Below are 19876 nucleotides of genomic sequence, written 5' to 3'. Positions count from 1 at the left end.
TGACTACAGGGCACCTCCAGCCAAGCCAACTCCCTGGCTCCCCGGGAGGTAGGTGCCTGCTGAGTGCCTCGAGTACCTAAGTACCTACTTACTTAGGTACCTGGGCAGGTACTTGCTCGACCAAGTACTTCCTCAAGTACCTACAGTAACTAGCAACTACTGCTAGTATCGCGCTTGAGGTCCCGAGGTCTTGAGCGGCCAGCAGCCAGCTGCCAAAAACACGAGGAGATGCGGATGGAGACTTCTTGGACTCCCTCAACTTCCCCCGTGTGGAGTTCCCTCTCACACACCGGCCGACGTATCTTCTCCCTTCAAAGTTTGGGGGCGCAGCACCAAGCCAGCGGTTGCTGTTTTTGTGTGTCGAAACCTCTCCAGCTTGGGGATGCGCTTCAACCATTAATGCCTCTGCCCTCCAACACCCCGCCTCTTCCTATGTATGCCGTTCCTATGCGAGCTCCTCCTTTTCTGCCCCATGACCTGAACGAGTGAGACGTCTCCGCGCCTCGTCTTGTTCGAGATTCTCCGCTGGCCTTTTTTATAATTCGTCTTCCTCCCTCGTCCTCCTCGCCTCCGCGTCCGGCTGGCGAACGGCGAACGGCTTTGCCCAATCTCTCAAGCTCTCTGCTGGCGTGTAATCGCGCCCTCGTGGGCCTTGAGGCGTAGGCCTTGACCTTGAGCCGCGAAACGGACCCGGCTTCTGTCTGTCCGCTCTGGCCATCATCTCAGTCTGTCTGCCCCTGCCCGTCGACATTGAAGAGTCCACGCCGTTGCTAACACGTGCCCAAGGCACGCACCACTTCGTCAACCGCTTCAACGCCATCCCTACATATATTTGCCTGCATACAGTGCTCGGCTCGCCGCAGACCGACGTACGAGTTGCTTGTTTTGGCGCTCGTCCGCAGCCCAACCTCGGACCAGTCCTCGGTACGAAACATCGCGGGGACGGACCTACTGCCCGGCATTGGTTGATTGCTGGCGAGAGACCGAGTACATTCCAAAAACCTGGGTTTTCCCCCCATCTCGTCTTCCTGTTCATCAACCACCATCGCGCCCGGCGGACATCCTGGCGCCCCTCAACGGTACCAGAAATCACAATCCGGGGCTGCCCGGCCCTGGCATCAACAGCGATCCTGCCAGAAGGCGATAGAGCACAGAGCCGGCGACTCCGCTTCCTGGTTTAGGTGCCCGCGCTGGCTGGCCAGTGGTGGGAAGCGCTTGCAGCCATTACGTCGTACACGTCGGCCCCCCGCCCATCTGTTCATGGTGCCTGGTGTCGTCGCGGTGGGTTGGTTCCATCTGGTTTCTGGTAGCTCGAGCGCCTCGTCTCCAGCCCAGTGGCAGGCCAGTCCTGTCGTTGCAGCGCAGCGCATCGCCTTGACGGCGGTCCGCGCCAGCCAACGCCGTTGCAGCACCGCAGCCACTGCAGCCACCGCAGCCACTGCAACCTCGAGCTTCGTACTCGGTACCGACGCGCGCTGACAGATTCCCGTGGGTGCAGCGCCGTGCCTGGCCTTTGCCCAAGTACCTTGGCGTCTTGGCCAGTATCCGGTACAGCGCTGCCAAGTCGACGGTCGTGCAGCGAGGCCGGCCACCACCATCTTTGGCGCCTTGCACCTTCGACGCCGCTTCTACTCAACTTCCATTCTTACTAAGCATCCTGGGCTCGTGGCCGTCATTGCAGCCGTCACCACTGACCAGTGACCACGCACCACACCGAGCCAAACCGCACGGACCACGCGAACCACACGAACCAATGGCGCTCTCACTGGGTCGCGTCTATCCGTGGACCTCGCATACACTGGGTCCGCCTGCGCACCGGCCAATGCCGTGTTCGCCCAAGAGCACTGGTGGTGGTGGTGGTGATGGTGGTGATGATGATGATGAGGGTGAGTGCGATTAGCCCTTGCTGTCTCCTGCTCCTTTGTCTGTCTGTTGTTGTTGTTGTTGTTGCTGTTGCTGCTGCTGCTGCTGCTGCCATGCACCAAGCTTGAATCGCCTTTCGTCCCCGAAAACCGCCCGACCCTCAAACCCCGATCCCCGACCACCGACCATCCATCGCCCACCCATCGCCCGCCGTTCGTTGTTTAGTCTCTTGCTTTTTTTTCCCCCTCCCTCCTGCTGCTTCTCGCTGAGCTTGTCATTGTCGGGCCTGCGTAGTGGTTTGTTGGTCGCATCCACTCTCGCAGTGCACTTCAGTGGCCGCCGGATGGAGCCCTGCCTCGTGTCTCCTGTCCTGCACACACCCCCCACCCCCACCCCCCCTTTCCCCCCTCCTTTTTGGGGGGCCCCCTCTAATGGTCATGGCCGTGTGCGGCAGTGACGTGATTGTCTGCGGCTCCATCGGCGAAATCCACACCTGACTTCGGGCCCTTGCAACTGGCTGTTGCGCCTTGCGCTTGTAATAGTATCAATTTGTTGATCCGTCGCTTCGCGGTCATTAATTATTGCCTGCTGACTGCTTTTCTTTGCTACCCACATCACAGCGCGAGCGTCGCCGCCGGCAGATCCCAAGCGCCCTGTGCCGCCGCCCGCCTCCAGTGTCTCAGCCCAGCAGCCCGAGACGCCGACGCCGACGCCGACGCCGACAGCCACGGACAGTTCCACCATCGCTTCCGCCACATCGGATTCTCTCTCTGCTCCCTGCTACTCGAGCAGCTATCCTTCCTCGCCTCGCCAATTGCCCGCGGACATCAACGACCCTATTCTCGAGGAGGCCGACGTTGGGTCCGGCACAGACTCGCCCATCGAGCCCGTCACGCCTGTGAGCGGAGGCCGCTACTCGCAAGATTCCACCACTCTACACCAGCATTACTACAGCCATTACGGCGGCCACCTGGCGCTGACAAGAGCGCACACGGCACAGAATCCCCCAAGGCCGGGTCCGGTGAAGGCACCTTCGCTGATTCCGCAAACCTCTGCGCCCGCGGCACTCCGCGTCAGCTCCGATCCGGCTTCAGCATCCAGGGCTGCCGAATCAGCATCCTCGCCGCAGACGCTCCCCCTCCAACGACGTGTCACCCGTGGCTCTACTCACAGTCTAAAACGCACCATGTCTCGACTCTTCAAGCGCTCCCACTCCTCCCTGGAGAAGGACAGGGAATACGCCATTGTCGCCGTCCCTGCGTCAATCTCAGGGTCTGCACCGCAATCAACCACGTACCTGAATGGGACTGCCGCGCCGAGCAGCCGCCTCCCCAATGGAAACAAGTCATCCACAACAACTCAGTCGAACTCGCCGCCATCCCCGGGCTCGCCTCTGGAAATAGCGCCCTCACACCGGTCCGTCGCTGACGCCGGCAGCACGCTGCCCAGCGCCGTCGACTTTCAGAAGAAGAACAGAGCAGCGACGGGCCTGACTCTTCGTGGCCGGGCTGTGAATTTTGTCGGCGCGACAATGGGCCGCGGAAACCGCCCCACCAAGGGCCTCCGGAGAGCGAGCAGCTTTGACACGAGCGATAGACCGCCTGTCCCCCCGTTGCCGAAGCACATTGAGGAGGAGAAGACGTACCCTCCCGAGCGACTCCCATGGCCACTGCCCCCGGACGCCGGCACCGGCGCAAAGGCACGTCGCATGAGCCTGAGCCTCCCCGACGACTTCACCGTCGACGTTGCCGAACTGCTCTCCGAGTTTGAGTACCAGCACAGGTTGCTGGGTCGGCACGGCAAGCACCTGGGCAAGGGCGCCGCCTCCAAAGTGACCCTCATGGCCCGCAAGGGGTGTCCGGGAGAACTGTACGCGGTCAAGGAATTTCGAGGCAAGTCGAACCGCGAAAGCCAGGGAGACTACGAGAAGAAGATCAAGTCCGAGTTCAGCATTGGCAAGAGTCTCCACCACCCCAACATTGTCGAGACGGTCCGGCTATGTACCGACCATGGGCGCTGGAATCATGTCATGGAGTACTGCTCCGAGGGCGATCTCTTCGGTCTCGTGCAAAAGGGCTTCTTCAAGGGCGAGGACAAGAAGAAGGACCGCCTGTGCCTGTTCAAGCAGTTGATTCAGGGTGTCAACTACCTGCACGCCAACGGCATCGCGCACCGGGACATCAAGCTCGAGAACCTTCTCCTGACCAAGGACAGCAAGCTGAAGATCACCGACTTTGGAGTCTCGGAAGTGTTCAGCGGGACGCACCCCGGCCTGAGGGAGGCGGGTGGCCAGTGTGGCCAGAACATGGGAGAGGTCCGTCTCTGCTCCCCCGGCATCTGCGGCAGCGAGCCGTACATTGCGCCCGAAGTGCTGGACAAGAAGCACAGCTACGACCCTCGGGCCCTGGATGTGTGGAGCGCCGCCATTGTCATGATCTACCTCACGTTTGGCGGGGGCATCTGGTCCCGCGCGCAACTCGGCAACTTGCACTACGACAAACTGGTCAAGGGCTGGAGTAAATGGTACGAGAAGCACCCCGAGTGCGACGCCGGCATCACGGACACGGACTACCCCAACTGCTACGCTCTGGACGTCGGTGTCAGCCCCCCGGCGCTGCGACGCGTTCTCTTGCAAATGCTCAACCCGGACCCCGCCAAACGCATCCTAGTCAGCGAGGTGGTCAACAACCGCTGGATGAAGAATGTTGAGTGCTGCCAGCTGGAGTCGTACGATGACCCCGAACAGTTTATCGACGCGACCAAGAAGGACTACAGCAGCAAGATATCGACCAAGAAGATATTCTGCCACAACCACCTGCCGCCCAAGACGAGTGGATCTCACTCGTTGGGCAAAATGCCTGGCAGTGCTGGCTACTGACCCTCTCTCTCTCTCTCTCTCTCTTCCCTTCTCCGTTCCTTGTTTGTCTAGTCCTTTTCTTTTCACACCAAATGCTTAATGTCGAGTGTGTCGATGCGGTCTTCACATGGCGCGTTTGGGAAAAGGGGGAAAGCACTTTTGACCATGACTGGCGTTGGCAAGGGCATTATTGGCAAGGGCATTAGCGGCTGTAGAGGAAGCGAGCAATCGTGCGAGCCGTGGCGTTTTGGTGTCTGTCGCTTTGCCTTTTTCCTCTTCCTTCTTCTTGTTTTTTTCTGACTCTGGCGATTTGCTCATTGCATTGCGTGGCATTGTTGCTGCCTGTCCTTTTTTTTGGACTTGTATTTTACCCAAGAGAAGAGAGATACTCGGAGCTGTCTGGTTCCAAGGCTGCCTCGGGACACCAAAACAAGGCAAGGCCAGCGTACACGGGACAAGTTTTCTGGTCGACCTTTTTTTCTTTTTCCTTTATTTTGGCTTCAATTTGCCAGCGTATATTTTTGTTTTTCTAATATTTCTCATCATTAACCTTCTCCGCCATCCGCATCCCTGGGTCTTGTCCTCTACTCCCACTCGTATTGCTCACGGGGGTTCCCTGGGAAAGATGAGCCTCCTGGTGGATTGGATCGCACGCATGGCGGTTGTCTGTTTCAGATTTCGCAGTGACGCATTGGGGAAATTCTCAAGCACACACAGTAATGGAAGGGCGGCATGGCAAGCAAGAGACGCGAGGAGAGGCGTGCGGCAAAGTGCCTTTGATTGGATTGCAAAAAAGGCGCGGAGAGATGTGGGCGTAGAAGAAGAAGAAAAAAATTGGCATGCCGGTGACGCTCGTTTCAGGCTGACTAGGGCAACAGTCCCTGTCAGATGTGATAGAATGCAATGAAACGATGGGCGATGCTCGAGATGTTGCGCGTTGCCTCTGTGCGTGCCGCCGGGACATCACTTGTCAACCGCAAGCGTTGGCCATGAATGTAGTGTACGAGGCAGACGACTTTATTGTCCACCGTCTCCGTCCGTCTGCTGTTGCTGTGTCTTGCCTGTTCATGTTTTGTTCCTCGGCGTGTCTGTCTGTCTGTCTGTCTGTCCGTCTGTCAGTCCGTGTCTCAAGTCACTGCCGAGACACCACGTTCTTTCGCTCCGCCAGGGCCTGGGGTCTCGATGCAAAGTACGGGGCACGGAGCACGCATGTCGTCGGTATGCGACAGTGTACTGGCAAAGACGGACCGGGGCACAATGCCAATGGCCCAGAGACGGAGAGCCTCGCGGAGCGAAATGGCCAGCTGGGCATGTACGATGTACGATGTACGATGTACGCACGAGGGTGTCGGCCAGCCCGCCAGCCCGCCAGCATTTCTATCCTCCTCATGGCTGCTGCGTTAGCACTTGCGTGCTCGTCGCTGCCAGTGCTCGTCACTGCCAGTGCTCGTCCTTGCGCCGGGGGCCCGAGTTTTGCATTTCGAAGCGGACAAGCAAGCGGTGGCGGCGCACGCTCGGTCTGCGCCGCGGCAATGGCCAAGGCCAAGCCTTTGTCTGCTTCGTCCCGCGGCACCGCGGTCGGGTCAAGTCAGGCTGGCGGCACGTCCCCTGGGCCCTGGTGCATCCGACGTTGCAAATAAGACATCTCAGGTGGCACGGCGGCGAGGCTTGCAGCGGAACCAGGGCACGGGGGGGTGGTCGGGGGTCCTTGGAAGCGAGCGAGCCGCGGGCGGGCCGGATGGAGGGAGGACGACGACGGGCGGGTGATGAGGATGAGGATGAGGATGGTGGCCGGCCGTGATGGACGATGGAGGATGGAGGATGGAGGGAGGGCGGCGGCCAATGAGTCGCTTGCTTACCGCAACCCTGCTGGCAGCTGCTGGCAGCTGCTGGCACCTGCCGCGCACGAAGCACTTCGGTCATGGCTTCATGGCCTCGCAGGCACCGCGATGCCTGCAAAAATACCTCAGCCTGCGAGGAGCACCAGCGCCGTGTGTGCCTGTGCCTGTCCCCGTCCCCGTCAATCCCCGCCTCGGAGTCGAGATGCACTCCAACTGACATGAGATGGACGTTGGAGCGAGCGAGGCGGCACACGGCTAAATCGGCTTCATGGGGTCCCCTCTCGCCAGCCGCACGACCTGGGCTTCCCCTCCCTCGACGACGGACAGGACGTGCTCTGAATCGACTTGCATGGCACCACTGCACCCATCTGGCTGGCTTCCACTTGGCTCTCGCCGAGCGTACCGCTCTCCAGGTCGTCTCCTGCCCGGGGCCAACGAAGACGCCTGGCAAGTGTGCCCCGGCGGCCGCCCAGCCGTCACGCCGCGCCGCGACGACTTCAACCGAGATGGACTGCCTGGGCCGTGGGCCGCGGCTCCCACCGGAACAGAGAGAGACACGGCAGCGCCGCAGCGCCGCAGTCGCCGAGCCGGTGCCGCGTCGTGCCCGGACAAACATCCGAGATGCGTCCCGCGGGGCAGCGCGCAAGGACGACGCTCCAACCGACGGCGTCTGACTCTCGGCAGCGCGTCTCCGAGCTGGCGGCCGCGGATATGACTCAGGCCGCCGTCCGTCTTGTCTTCATTTTCTTCGCTCACACATGGAATGGACACGAGGCCCGAGTACCCCGTACATGTCCCGGCAATGCGGCACGCCGAGCGTCAGTTGGCCAGCATCGTGTGCCCCCTTTACACTTGACTTGACCATCCACCCGCTTTGCGCACACACACCTTCTCTCGCGTGCGTGTGGATGTATGACGTGGCTGCGAACCCCAGACAGGCGGCGTGACAGGAAGAGCCGGCGCCTGGAAAGAGGCTCACGACGAAACGAGCAACACATGACGGCCGTCTTGTCCGTTTGAGGAATGCAAGTAGATAAGCAGCCAAGCAAGTCACAACTACCACGTAGCACGAGGCCCTACCTACATACGGAGTACACCTCCGTGACCTACACACATCCTTGCCACGCCTGCCATGCACGCATTGGGCTAACCCGGGACCCGGATACCGGCACTTGCTCGCGTCGATGCCGTCGCGTAGCCGGTACCCGAGTTCTGGGGCTGACAAGGGCGGAAATGTACCTCTGACGGCGTTTACGTGCGGCAAAGCAGAGGGGACGGGTGCCCGTACTGTGTTGCGAATCCCGAGCGGGTGTGTGCTTGGAAAAAGAAAAGGAGGCGTGACACTTGAGCTGAGGACCTCCTCCCTCCCTGACATCTACCATCTACCATCCATCTACCATCTACCGTCTGACCACGGCACGAGTTCCGCCGATAACCGCCCAGTCCTACCGTGACGTACGTAGTTGCAGAGCATCGAGTCCCCTTGTTCCTTGTTGCAGGTCGCCTTGGCGCTGTCATGTTCAGAAACCCCCCAACTTCACAGCTCGTCTGTGAATCCCCACGAGGAAACTTAATAGGCCCAACAAAGGAGACAAAGCAAGCGGCTTCACATGCGTCGACATCTTCATGCTGCAAACAACTCCATGAGGAACCCCAGTCGTGCGCAGACACTCCATCCACACGCCTCCAAAAATGCCGTACACGTGGTAAAAGCAAGAAAACAGACAAAGATGCGAAACGTCAGCCTCACGACAACTTCTTCTGCATCAGGTCCGCCAGCTCGTCGAGGAGCTCGACAGTCTCGGCCGGACTGGCGATCCAGGCCGTCGTGCCGACGCTCCGAGCCTTGAAGTCGTTGGAGCCAGCGCTCAGAAACTGGTCGCCGACGTGCAGGGTGTTCTCGCCCCTGATGGCCGCGCCCTGCCGGCCAAACCATTGCTGGCACACCGTCACGCCCCAGCTCTTGTCGCCAATGTCGACAAAGACGTCTCGCCCGCCGTTGAAGGCGCAAAAGGGAACGCCCTTGCGCCCCGTGGTCGTGGTGGCGGGCGACGACCGCCCGGCCGCCTGCGTCTGCGAGCCGAGGTGGCTCAGCTCCAGGATCCTCTGCACCACGAGGACCGTCTCCTCGAGGCTTTCGCGTGCGATGCGCACGTGAGGCTCCGACGGAATGATGCCGACGGCGCGGTCTTTGCGCACAATGGTCGCCGGGAGGTTCATCGTGCGCACGCAGTCCTTGAGCGCCGATTCCGCCACGTCCAGAAGCGCGGCAATGTCGGCCTCGGACCAGGCTGCCATCTCGGGCGTGAGCCATTGCGGTCGAGGGACGGGCGCCAAGCGATGCGGCGAGGACGGCTCGTAGGTGAAGAGGTAGTTGGCCTCGCCGCCCATGATGACGACACTTCTCTTCTGCGTTTCGTCCAAATCGGGCGACGCGGCAATGGCGTCCAAAAGACCATGGAGGCGGTTGTAGTATCCGTCAGCCGTGGTGTAGCCCGCGGCCGTCACGATGCCTATCTTGATGTTCTTGCGCAACAGGTCTGTCCACGCGCGAACCACCGCCCATCCAAGTCAGTCGTCTTTAATCTCGTCTCGGTCTGACACCCGTCCAGCAATCGGCAGCAGTCACTCAACCACGAGGTCGGTTGGTTCTCCCCCCCACCACAAGGACGCACAGAAGACAAGACGAGACACTCACTCACCGAGAAGTCGGGGGATGACGGGGCTCGCGGGCTCCAGACTCTCCCCGTCATCGTACAGCGTCACATCACCATCAAAGGTGGCCAGTTGCAGCGCACCGCCCGTCACGGCCATGACCTGCGCCGAGTTGAGCACCAGCCGCACGTCGTTGAACGACGGGGCCACGTATCGTCTCGACGAGATGTACCGCTTCCTGTCCTGATACTTGAACGCCGCCTCCAAAGGCAGCCTCGTGAAGAAGGGGCCGGCCGTGGGAACGAGCATGCCGAGCTTCGACGGCAAGGGGCCCGCGAGGCTCGCCGCCACGCCGCCCCCCAAGGCCTGCGACTGCGTTTGGTTTTGCTTCTGGCGCGATACTAGACAAAGGCACATCAGTCCGTCCGCCCACGTGCGAGCTACAAAAACGGAGACAACGAAGACGGGCTAAAAAAAAAACGCACTGTGGTCGTCAATCATCATCTCGACGTCACGCATAATCTCCGCGTACCGCCGATGAGCCTCCTCGGCCATCTTGGCGACGCTGGCATCGTCGCCCAGCACCCCCGTCGGCTGGGAGTAGAGCACAAAGGGCACCGCCAAAAGACCCTTGACCCATTCTGCGTCCACGTTAGCGTCGCGGTGCTCGCTCCTGTCGAGAACTCTGCACGGACCGACCGACCTATGAACTGATCCCGTCGATGGGTCTTGAGGGCATCTACGGCGGGCAACGGCGTTGGTCAGTGACGGTTTTGGCCTTTTCTGGTCCCTTTTTTTCTTCTTTCACACCCGGTCATGTATCCCTCCTCCGGTTGGCCCATCAGCCGTGCATGCGCAGACTTACACTCGACGCGGTATCTGGTCGTCATTCTGTATGGGTGAGACTGCTTCCGGGTCCAGATGCCCAGACGCACGGGTAGTAAGTAGACGTAGGCAATCCTCAAGTGCTGCCCCGAATGTCGTGCCAGAAGAGCAGTAGCTGGGCTGGCTGCTGTCCCAAGCTAAACTTCAAATGCAATCCGTGAACCGGCAAGTGCCCGCGGCCGTAGGGAGACGGGAGAAGCAGAGGGCAGACAAGGTCAAGCTCGAAAGAGGCGAGGTCGGGCGGGTGTCGAGATGATGGCGCGGGATTGACAGCGTGGGACGAGGGACGAGGGACGAGCAGGGACGAGCAGGGACGAGGGGGATGCGAGCAAAGTCCAAAGTGACATCCGTCAAGTCTCCAAGGTGGGGCGCCATCGCGGCACTCGCCGGTCCGCGGCCGAGAGGCTTCGATGGCACGTCGCCAAGGCCCGACTCGTCTCATCGAGCGCAGCACGTCGGTTTCTATCAATGCTCTTCTAACAGCTGCCTCCCATCATGATCCACAGTTCAACATCGCTACAGCTGGATGGTTTCGCTCACCACTGGACTACAGAGCTGACCATGCTTCTACACATGTCCCATCCGCCAAACGCCCACCAGCCAGCCAAAGTCTGCTCGACCGCTGTGTCTCTATAATACTGACCAAAAACACCGTCACCATCACGGCGGCACCCGGGTATAACCTCTCTGGCCATGTGTGCGAGAGACGTCGCTGCCGGAGCACTCGAAGCAGCCCATGTAAACGACTGCAGTGATGTCGTCGACATGCTTCAAGTAGCCCGTTCGCCTGTTCCATCGGCTCCAATGTTGCCGTCCCGCCTTTGGCCCTCTGAATCGTCTTCCCTGTCGGCGTCAGGTACACTCAATTCACTATTCTCACTCCTCAAGTGCCGGTCCGCAAATACAATATCCCATCGAAAAATGCTTTTCATGTCCTTTTTTCGAACTCCGGTCCCCTCTTGCAAGTGCATACTAACAACGCAATACGACACAGCACCCTACACTTGCAGTTCATACGTCTTCAGGTTTCTCGCTTAACTCGTCAGCCCACCAGCAGCAGCTTGTGCCTGCTGCTGAGCCAACAACTGCTCCTGCTGGGCTGCCACCTCGTCTGCCTTCACCATGATGGACTGGAGCAGGTTTTGTTCCTCGGCTGAAAGATGACCCGCCAGGCTGCTGTAGAACTGAGGTTGCTCTTGTTGCATTTCTGGGAAAATATACCCGTCAGTGACCCGTAACGGATTATCAAATTGGATACCTCGTCCGGTACTTGGGCTCAGGGTGACGCATACTTAGTAGGGTGGCCTTGAACAGCTGGTAGGGTTCGACCTTGTCGAGAGGCGAGTCCAGCAGAACGCTGTCTTCTCCCAGCTCGTCATCTTCGGCATCCTCAACCGCGAGGCTGTACTTCTGGGCCTGCAGAAGTGGCGTCAGCTTGCAGTTTGCGACCAAAAAAAAAAGGAAAAGACAATGAAATAAAAGGAGTGCGGTTAGGTTAGGGCGCTGCAAACCTCATCATTCAAGAACTCCAGGTAAGCTTTGCTCTCATCCTTGGATTCCAGTGGCTCTTCCTCGTTGTTTTCTTCCCCTTCGCCACTCCAGTTGGCCTCGTTCTCGTCCCACTCATCCGAGTCGCCCAAGTCGTACGTCGTCTCGAGATGGAAATCATCACGCAAAGCTTCTTCGCGGTCTGCAAAAAAAGCGTCAGCCGGGAAACGCCAGGATTTGATGGCGCGCGCAGTGTCGCCAGACATGACCTACTCTTCATAGCATTAGGCAGGGTTCGGAACAGTTCTGTGATGCCCTGGAGCAATCGTGGCCAACCGACAGACACGCTTGCCGGTACCTGCTCATGGCTGACACCCAAGAGAGCTGAAATTGCGACAATGCAGAGCTTCTTGTCGTGCACACGGCTAAACGACGTCATGCTGCCGAACCACAAGCTGAAGAATCGGTTCGTCCAGCCCTTGTTCTCGAGCACCTGGAGGGTCAGCAATGGATTATAGTGAATGGAGTTGATGACCATTTCCATAAGATGAATCTTGTAGCTCTTGATCTTCACTTCTTGGGTTGCCAAGATACCCATGGCCATGTTGATGAAGCCCTCGACACAGTTGTCGATGTGGCCTCGAAGGCTGAGCATCATTGCCTCCGCAAGCTTGCAGGCGCAAATGCGTTCAACGCCGCCTTGAACCTGGTCGGTGAACATATCGGCGACCATTGAGTACAGGGCCTGGACGTATTCGGGGTTTTGGATCAGCTGAGGTGTTCCGTACTGAACAAAATTGTCCAATGCCGGAAGCATATCTTCCAAGTAGTATTCGGCGCCAGCCTTGAAGGTAGTGTGAATGAGCTCGAAGGCTTGCCACATGTTGTGCGAGATACCCTTGGCGGCAAATGTGCAGCTGTCAATGATTTCAAAGACCTCGTTGTACAAATCTAAAGCCTTGTGTGAGACTCATCTTGCAAAGACGAGGGCGCCGTGGGGGAACGGTGTCCCGGTTGACTTACCATAAAGCTTATTCTCCAGAGTCACCTTGATCACAGGCATGAGGACGGCCTCAATGTGAAGGAGGACGTCAGGGGTGCTCTCAAGAGTGAGTATCAGGGTGCCAATCGTCTGTAAGACACCAAGAGCGGTAATGCTCTTATCGTCATAGTCTGCATACACCTCGCCATCTTCACCGGCCTTGCTCTCCTTTTCGAGAAGCTCACGAACGATGCGAAGGTAAGTGTCGCGGAGTTGTTCACACAACGCCACGGCAAACGGGGTGAGTTCGGTGGCGAAAATCTCGACGAAATCCTCCATGACGTTGGCCAGGGCATCAATGTCCACTTCGTTGGCGAGCTTGAGAAGCTGCTGCATAATGGTGGGAATGCTTTGTTGCATGCTGGACCGGATGACATCGTGTCTGATGAGAGGCTGCAGCGCCAAGGCAGCAGTAACGCGGACAGGGAGAGCGGGATCTGCCATGCAATCCAAGATGTGTCGATATATCGTCAACAGATTATTCTGATCCTGGAAATTGAGCTGCTCAAACTTCTCAATGGTGTCACACGCTCGAGCGCGGAGATAGCCCTGGCTGCTTGTAAAATCGGGGAACACGTATCGGACAAGGAAGTACTCAACCTGGTCAGCAATGGGGCTCTTTTTGCTCAGGATGACGGGCGCGAGGGTGGCAATCATGCGCAAAGCTCCCTCTTTGGCTATGTGGTTCTTCTTGTCATCCGGTGCTTGCTCGTAATCGTTGACGACGGCATTGACGAATTTAAGAATTTCAAACGTCTCCTTTCGGCGGTTTTTGGTCAAGTTGACGAGGAAGTTTGTGGCGGCCACGTCAGGGGCGGAGGCTTCCTCGAAGTAGTTGAGCTTGCGATGCAAGTATTCCTCGGGCTCGTCGTCGAACTGTTCTGCGTCCTCCTCGGAGAGACACATGACAGGGAAGATGAAATGCGTAACGAGGTTGGTCAGATGGGCTTTGAGATGAGTCCACATCTCTTTCGGGCGAATGGAATCGTCCAGGAACACAATTACGTAGGAAAGGCAAGGTCGGCTAAGCCACGACGTCTTGGCCACCCACTTCTCGATTTCCTGGAGGTAGTGCTTCAAGATTTCGGGGGCAATGGTGCTAATGAAGTTCTTGGCGAACTGTGCAGCCTCACTGCCCTTTCCAGGGCTAGCAGGGTTTCCATGTCTATAGCCGAGTTAGCTCATACGCAACTTGCATGCCTCGCATACAGAAAACAGAACAAACCGAATGAACAGCCTATTGAGATTGAAGAAGGCCCATTTCTTGGCCTTCCACCAGTGATGCTTCTCACGATCAAACGCGTCACCTTGCATGGCGCTGGCAGGTGCAGCCTTGGATACTGTCTGCAGGAAGACGGTACACCATGCAATATTGACGTGCTGTTGTCGCAAGTGGCCGCAAAGCTCGAGCTGTGTGTCAAGGACGGGATGATCAGTTCAAGGGTCCTCTGGATAGCCAAGTTTGCAAGGTGCCGGTTTCGTCTGAAGCTTGTTCCTCGGGGTGCGGTTTGGCTTACCCATGTCGCATGTTTGTAGGACTTGAGCGCCAGGTGAAGCATTTCGCCGGCCTCATCGCTTTCCTGATTCACCAGCTCATTGCAGATAGCAAGCAAGCGCGGGAAGCTGTTCTCGACAATCGTGTCGAACTGTGCTCGGTCATGATTGTCGTTAGATTTGTATCGGAAAGCGCGGCAAATAGCAAGCAGACACTGAAGGCCAGCGAGGACGGAACTAGGAGTATTCGTGTTTAATAGCTCGGTAGTAAAATCCATGAACCGCGGCCATTTGCTGGGAAAGTCGCACTGCAGGACACGTTGGAGAACAGGAATGAGCTGCTGGCGCACAGCGCCGGCGGAGGCTGCCAGGAGCGGTACCAGGCGGTCTCTGACGCGAGTCTTTTCATCTTCGGGTATTATATATTCGTTGGCATACTGATCGCTCTGGTACCAGGCACGATTGACGCGGTGCTTAATATAGATGACGGCTGGTTCAAAATAAAGGACGGAGCGTGGTCAGCGCACGAGCTCGACAACCTCACCAGAGAGAGAGAGAGAGAGAGACATACTCGACAAGCGCACGCTTGCATCCTGCTCGGCTTGTAAAATATCGAACAGGGCATCGACAAAGCCTGCCTGCTCCTCAACCTATTCAAGACCGGGCAAACATGTCGTCAGCACAGGCACTCAAGTTGATGCTTGAAATGCAATAGTCGCCCTCGCGGCTCCGTCCTAGCGATTGTATCGTGCTTTTCTTTTTAGGGGGGAGGGGGGGGAGGAGGGGGAGAGTTGCTTTTGTGATTGCAAAAGTCATGGATATTTGCCCAAGAAGACCCCCTGGTCGGAAACCCCTTCCCCCCCCCCCCCGATTCGGCGTGCCATGAGTTCATGTCGAAAAGACCTGGCCATCTATGCATAGTTGGACGGCCACAATACAAGCCCGTGATGTGCAAGAGGGAAAAGAAAAAATACAGTGGATAGCTGCCGGCAGCGGGCACCTGGGGTCTCCCGTGGTCATTGGCAGGTAATGCATCACATACCTGTTTCAACTGCAGCTCGGCCCGTCGTCTGTTGTCCGCATCGGTGGACAAGCTGCCCAGGAGCAGGTCCCGGAGGGCGGCGGTATCCATGTCGAGGCTCGAGGGCGGCAGTATTGGGGGGGATGGAGGTCGGGGGTCGAGGTCGAGGTCGAGGTCGAGGTCGAGATCGAGATCGAGACGAGTTGCAAGTGTCGGGCGAGGGTGTCTCGCGTCGTGGGATGAGATTTGCGGTCGGTCAAGAGTCAAGACTCAAGAGGGTGGAGGGCGATGGCGGGGCATCCAACGCTTATCGCGGACGCCTATGCGTGCAGACGAGCGATGGCCAGGCACTTTGGCACCTGGACGCACAGCTGGCAGACGGACCAAATGGTTGACCAGACAGAGTAGAGTGGCTGCTGGCCTGGCCTGTATTATGTCGGTGTATGGATGGATGAGGGATGGTCAATAAAGAAGAAGAAGAAGCGCACGCACAAGGCGGCTAACAAAGCGCAAGCGAAAGCAGGCAGATGGAATGATGGAATGCGAGTGCAGAGAAGGGGAAAAAAATCAAAAAACCAAAACGGACTTCTTATCGAGAAGTGCGGGATGATTCAGAGGCCTTGGCGGCATCTGGGTCGTCGGCAGCAGCACGGCGCTAATAATTCTAGGGGACCAGTAACTAACTGGAGACCTGACAAAGTCAAGTTTGTCGAAGTCAAGCGCCGGGCGGCACAAGCAGCAGTAGTCGATTCGGTGAGCCCTGACCTGAGTGCCAAGTACTCCGTGCCGGGAAAATAATGCTGCACAGGTCCAGCGTATTGAAGTCCACCGAGGTACAGAGAGTACGTGGTCAAGTACCGTTGACGAGTTGCACAGGAGACACCCACCTGGCCACCACTGAGGTAGGAGAGGGAAAAGGGAAAAAAAAAAAAAAAGGTGCCAAGAGTCCGGGGCTTCGCAAGTGCACCAACTGTCAATTGGTCGGGCTACACCGAATCCAAATTGGACCAGACATCAGTTCTTCGGACCAGAAGTCCGGAAGACGCTTGTTAGTTTGTTGTTGTTATTAGGGCTGGAAGCGAGCTGGCGTCGAGGTCTGGCTGGGCCCGTCGGTTGCTGAGCAGGCCCAGCGCGGCTCTGCTGGGCATATCAACACGCATACAGAGTAAGTTACTACTCCGATGCAGAGCAAGCAGAGCAAGCAGAGCACTCCGTACTCGAGTCAACAACCAAGTACGCCTGTGTTTCATCGACCAGGCCACAAATTCATCGTCCGGTCCCAGGCCGAGTGAGGACGTCAGGCCAGGCCCGCGCAGCAAGCGGTCACGCTCACGCTCGACAAACAATAGAGTTGATGCAGCCTGCCGGGTGTCGAGGCGATCGATGCCTTGGAAGCATCCGCCAGCCAGCAAGCAGCAGCAGCAGCAAGCAGCACGCTGCACAAGCTGCAGAAGGCACCGAGTGTGCCGGCCCAAGTACCCCAGTGCTCCGGTACCTGCCACAACGCAGCTTCTATTGCGCCCAGCCAAGTACAAGAACATGAACATGGCGGCAACCGCAAGCCACAGCAACCTCCCGCTGCCATGTGCCATGTGCCTCGGGCCCTGCGCCGCTGACACACACGCATCACCACATCACACATCATGACAGACAGAACATTCCGTCTCTCGCGCTCATCCCCATGTCTGGACATGTCCATTGCGCGCACTCACGCCGCACGTGGAAGCCCTCACGGGAAAAGCCTCATCCACGACAACTCAGATCAGGCATGAGCAGCCGACGTCAGCCCAGCCCAACTGGTATCCCGCCCGGTCTGCGGTCTGCGTCCTCGGCGTCCGCGCCCAACGGATTTCCACAGAAGGACCCCTTCACCCTCACTGACTAGGCCGGACCTGATTAGCTGGCTCCGTACCCCGCCTGCAGTCCGTAGTGTGAGGCTCCGTGTTCCTGTTCCTTGGCCACAGAGCTCCATGCTATGCTTTGCCAGCATCGCCGCCGCGGCAGCCAATCCGCCGGGGGAAACCAAACACGTCTAGACCGGGCTAGTCCGAATCCAGAAATGCCACCGTTACATACAATCTTTGCTGCAAAGGCACCTACCTTAAGTACCTAAAGTACCTGGGTACCTACAAAAATTTGGCTACAAGGCGGCTTGCTGCTTGCTTGCTGCCTGACCGCCGCACAACAAACACCAGTGACCACAACGTACGACGCGCAAACAACTTTACACATATTAACTACATACAACGCCAGACTGTAATGCACAAATTTCTACCTCCCTCTTCTGATTGATTCTTCCTGCCATGTTATCCGTAGCATCTAGCTATTTTCACACTATAATGCACAAATTTTCCCCCACCTCCCCCGATTAATTCTTCCCGTCATTTCATCCCACAATGCCTCGCCCGGTCCTGCGTCGACGTGCCTAGATACAATAATGATGATGATTGAGGAAGCATCGAATGGAGACACCATCATGCTTATACACAGCCTTGATACGTCGCATAAACCGGATTGCTTGTCAGAGGCCCTTTCTTTCCAGCATCTTGGTCAATCAGCCCCCAACATTCGGTACTGCGTCGCCTCACTGGCCATCCATCTCCCTGACCGATATGAGGCGCCATTCGCGGTAATCGTCTCCATTGACCGTATTTGTACGTATGACAGCCAGCGTATCGGATGTCGGAGACCCCCGTCTGTTATCATTTGTCTAGCTTGAAGCGCGTTTGTGATGACATGAGGCTTTGGCTACTTGACTTGTGGCCAATCATGACGTGCCTTGATGAGCAAATGCTCAGGTAACCGAAATGCACGTCATCACGGTTAACGCAAAGAGCGAGTTGCCTCGTACTCAGTCTATTCCTCGGCAGAAAATAATCTTGTTCATCCCCATCGTCCTTTCACCGTAAATCCCAAGTACGTCGCCTGCTCGCCTCCTTCTCCAATCACCACCCAAAATACGTTAGCTGCTTTGCACCGTCCTAGTATCATCGGACCACAGGCCTCGTTAAGACCTCCATATTGAGAGCTCAATAGCTGTCCAGTCTGAATCAAGTCCCATCGTCGGGTGCGCCTGTCGGCTCCGGTCCAGGATTGTGGTCCAGATGCATATATATCTACTCTAGTTCCCTGCACGAGGGATTCAAGTAGCTAGTCCAGCATAACCTGTTGCAGACGCCAAAGGCAAAAAAAGCAATCAAAGTTGTTTTCGCCACAGGAACAACGCATCAAGTCAGATCATGATACTGGCCATTATAGCGACCTCGGGTTGGAATGGACCAAAGCAAAGAATATCCAGATCAGCTGATTATCAATCCTGGACACCGGGCGGACTTGGGCAAAAACAAGAAGCCAAACCGTTAAGTCAAAACACCCAGGTCAAGGTGGTCTCCGCCCCGAAAGCAACACTGCCAGCCAATGCAGGTTTTGCAAACTGGGATTTTCCGATGGATCGCAAGATGGATGGGGAGGGTTTTTCGCCGTGGAAAAACAGGGAATGATATCCGGAATGAGTTTGGTTTGCGCGGTGAGCAAAGCATCATGTTGATTCCCGACAACCTAGACTGTGACGACGGCACGCCATTTGCACTGGAGTCGTTTACGCCGTACTCTTGTCAAGCCTCATTAACCAAAGCGGTCCAGGGAGGAAGGGCAGTGGTCCAAGTTCAAGAGGGATCAAGTAACGAAAAACGTTTGTTGCTATGATGAGTTACAAACATCATTCATGCCTAGCTACCATTAGAACAACGAGGCAATTAGTTCATCTCGATGCATGGACTCATTAGACAATTCCGCGTGGAGGGCCCCGGAATGAAACGTGAGAAATTGGCGGGAGAGGGTCCTCTTGGAGGCATCTGGCTAGTATATACAAACTCAACTGCAACTTACCATGCTGCCCGGACATTCCCTTGACTTTGGCATATGGAAAGCGCGGTGAGTATCCAGGGCCACTCCAATAGGGCTGGCCAAGGTGACCAAGTGGTGAGCTAGTCGTGATCCAGTTATTAGGGCAACTCCTGGATGGACAGGATCCGGGCAGCGAGGCAAGGACATAAAACAGTGAACAAAACAGAAATAGAAACCAACGTCGACGACCATCAATGGCCAGTAACTCAACTTGCGCCAAGAACATTTGCGCATAACATCCGCATGATTCATCCCGGAGTTTCCGCTGAGCCAAACGGAAAGAAAAAAAGACAGGAAATGCAGTAGCCCGCCAATCCCAAATGAAAACGTATAAATAAATCCAAAGCTCGAAGGGTATGCGTTTTTGACGGTTAATTGACAACAGATGCGATCAGCCAAGTGCCAGATGGTATATCCCAAAATGTGAACAAGTCTTTTCTGTATCCGGAAGAAACGACTGGCGAGGGGCATCTAGTGACGTGGTCCAGGTGCTTTGGTCCGGTGAGAGGCAAACTTGCTACTCTCAGAAGCATCGTGTACAAGGAGTATATCCAAAGCCAGGTTATCCGTGGAGCAAATATGATATCAAAAAGCGCAAGGCGCCGATCCAAGAAGGTAGAGTTCGAGTCCGAGAGTCCAGCCATTTATAAAACAGAAAAAAAATTTCAGGAAGGAAAAACAGCGCATAATCACACGATTGGTCACCAAAGTCGTACCAGAGGTAATTGGTCGTGCAAAACAAAAGTTCGGAGTGAAAGGGGAGATGGCGTCTTTCGTCTAATTTTATCGTCGAGAGGGTCGGGTTTGTTGCCTATCGGAATGCC

General features: G+C 56.9%; 3 protein-coding genes across 3 annotated transcripts; 1 reads left to right on the top strand and 2 right to left on the bottom strand.

Moving 5' to 3' along the window:
- Positions 1 to 1753: 1753 nt before the first annotated feature.
- MAM_01724 (kinase domain containing protein) lies at positions 1754 to 4741 on the top strand (the record flags this gene model as incomplete). Its single annotated transcript, XM_040820523.1, has 2 exons — positions 1754 to 1886; positions 2484 to 4741. 2 exons carry the CDS (start codon positions 1754 to 1756, stop codon positions 4739 to 4741), a joined length of 2391 nt encoding a protein of 796 aa, XP_040682011.1.
- A 3566-nt stretch (positions 4742 to 8307) lies between these two features.
- Positions 8308 to 10106, bottom strand: MAM_01723 (IMP-specific 5'-nucleotidase 1; the record flags this gene model as incomplete). The annotated part of the gene is made up of 5 exons (XM_040820522.1): positions 8308 to 9074; positions 9264 to 9617; positions 9702 to 9857; positions 9920 to 9955; positions 10082 to 10106. 5 exons carry the CDS (start codon positions 10104 to 10106, stop codon positions 8308 to 8310), a joined length of 1338 nt encoding a protein of 445 aa, XP_040682010.1.
- A 1029-nt stretch (positions 10107 to 11135) lies between these two features.
- On the bottom strand, positions 11136 to 15257 carry MAM_01722 (Importin-beta domain containing protein; the record flags this gene model as incomplete). Its single annotated transcript, XM_040820521.1, has 9 exons — positions 11136 to 11308; positions 11394 to 11517; positions 11613 to 11791; positions 11863 to 12540; positions 12613 to 13796; positions 13857 to 14041; positions 14149 to 14615; positions 14697 to 14775; positions 15168 to 15257. 9 exons carry the CDS (start codon positions 15255 to 15257, stop codon positions 11136 to 11138), a joined length of 3159 nt encoding a protein of 1052 aa, XP_040682009.1.
- Positions 15258 to 19876: the final 4619 nt, after the last annotated feature.

The sequence above is a fragment of the Metarhizium album genome (genome assembly GCF_000804445.1).
Source record: "Metarhizium album ARSEF 1941 chromosome Unknown scaffold_2, whole genome shotgun sequence".
Lineage (NCBI taxonomy): Eukaryota > Fungi > Ascomycota > Sordariomycetes > Hypocreales > Clavicipitaceae > Metarhizium > Metarhizium album.
The sequence above is the reverse complement of the archived record's forward strand: the minus strand, read 5'-3'. Positions and strand labels throughout refer to the sequence as shown.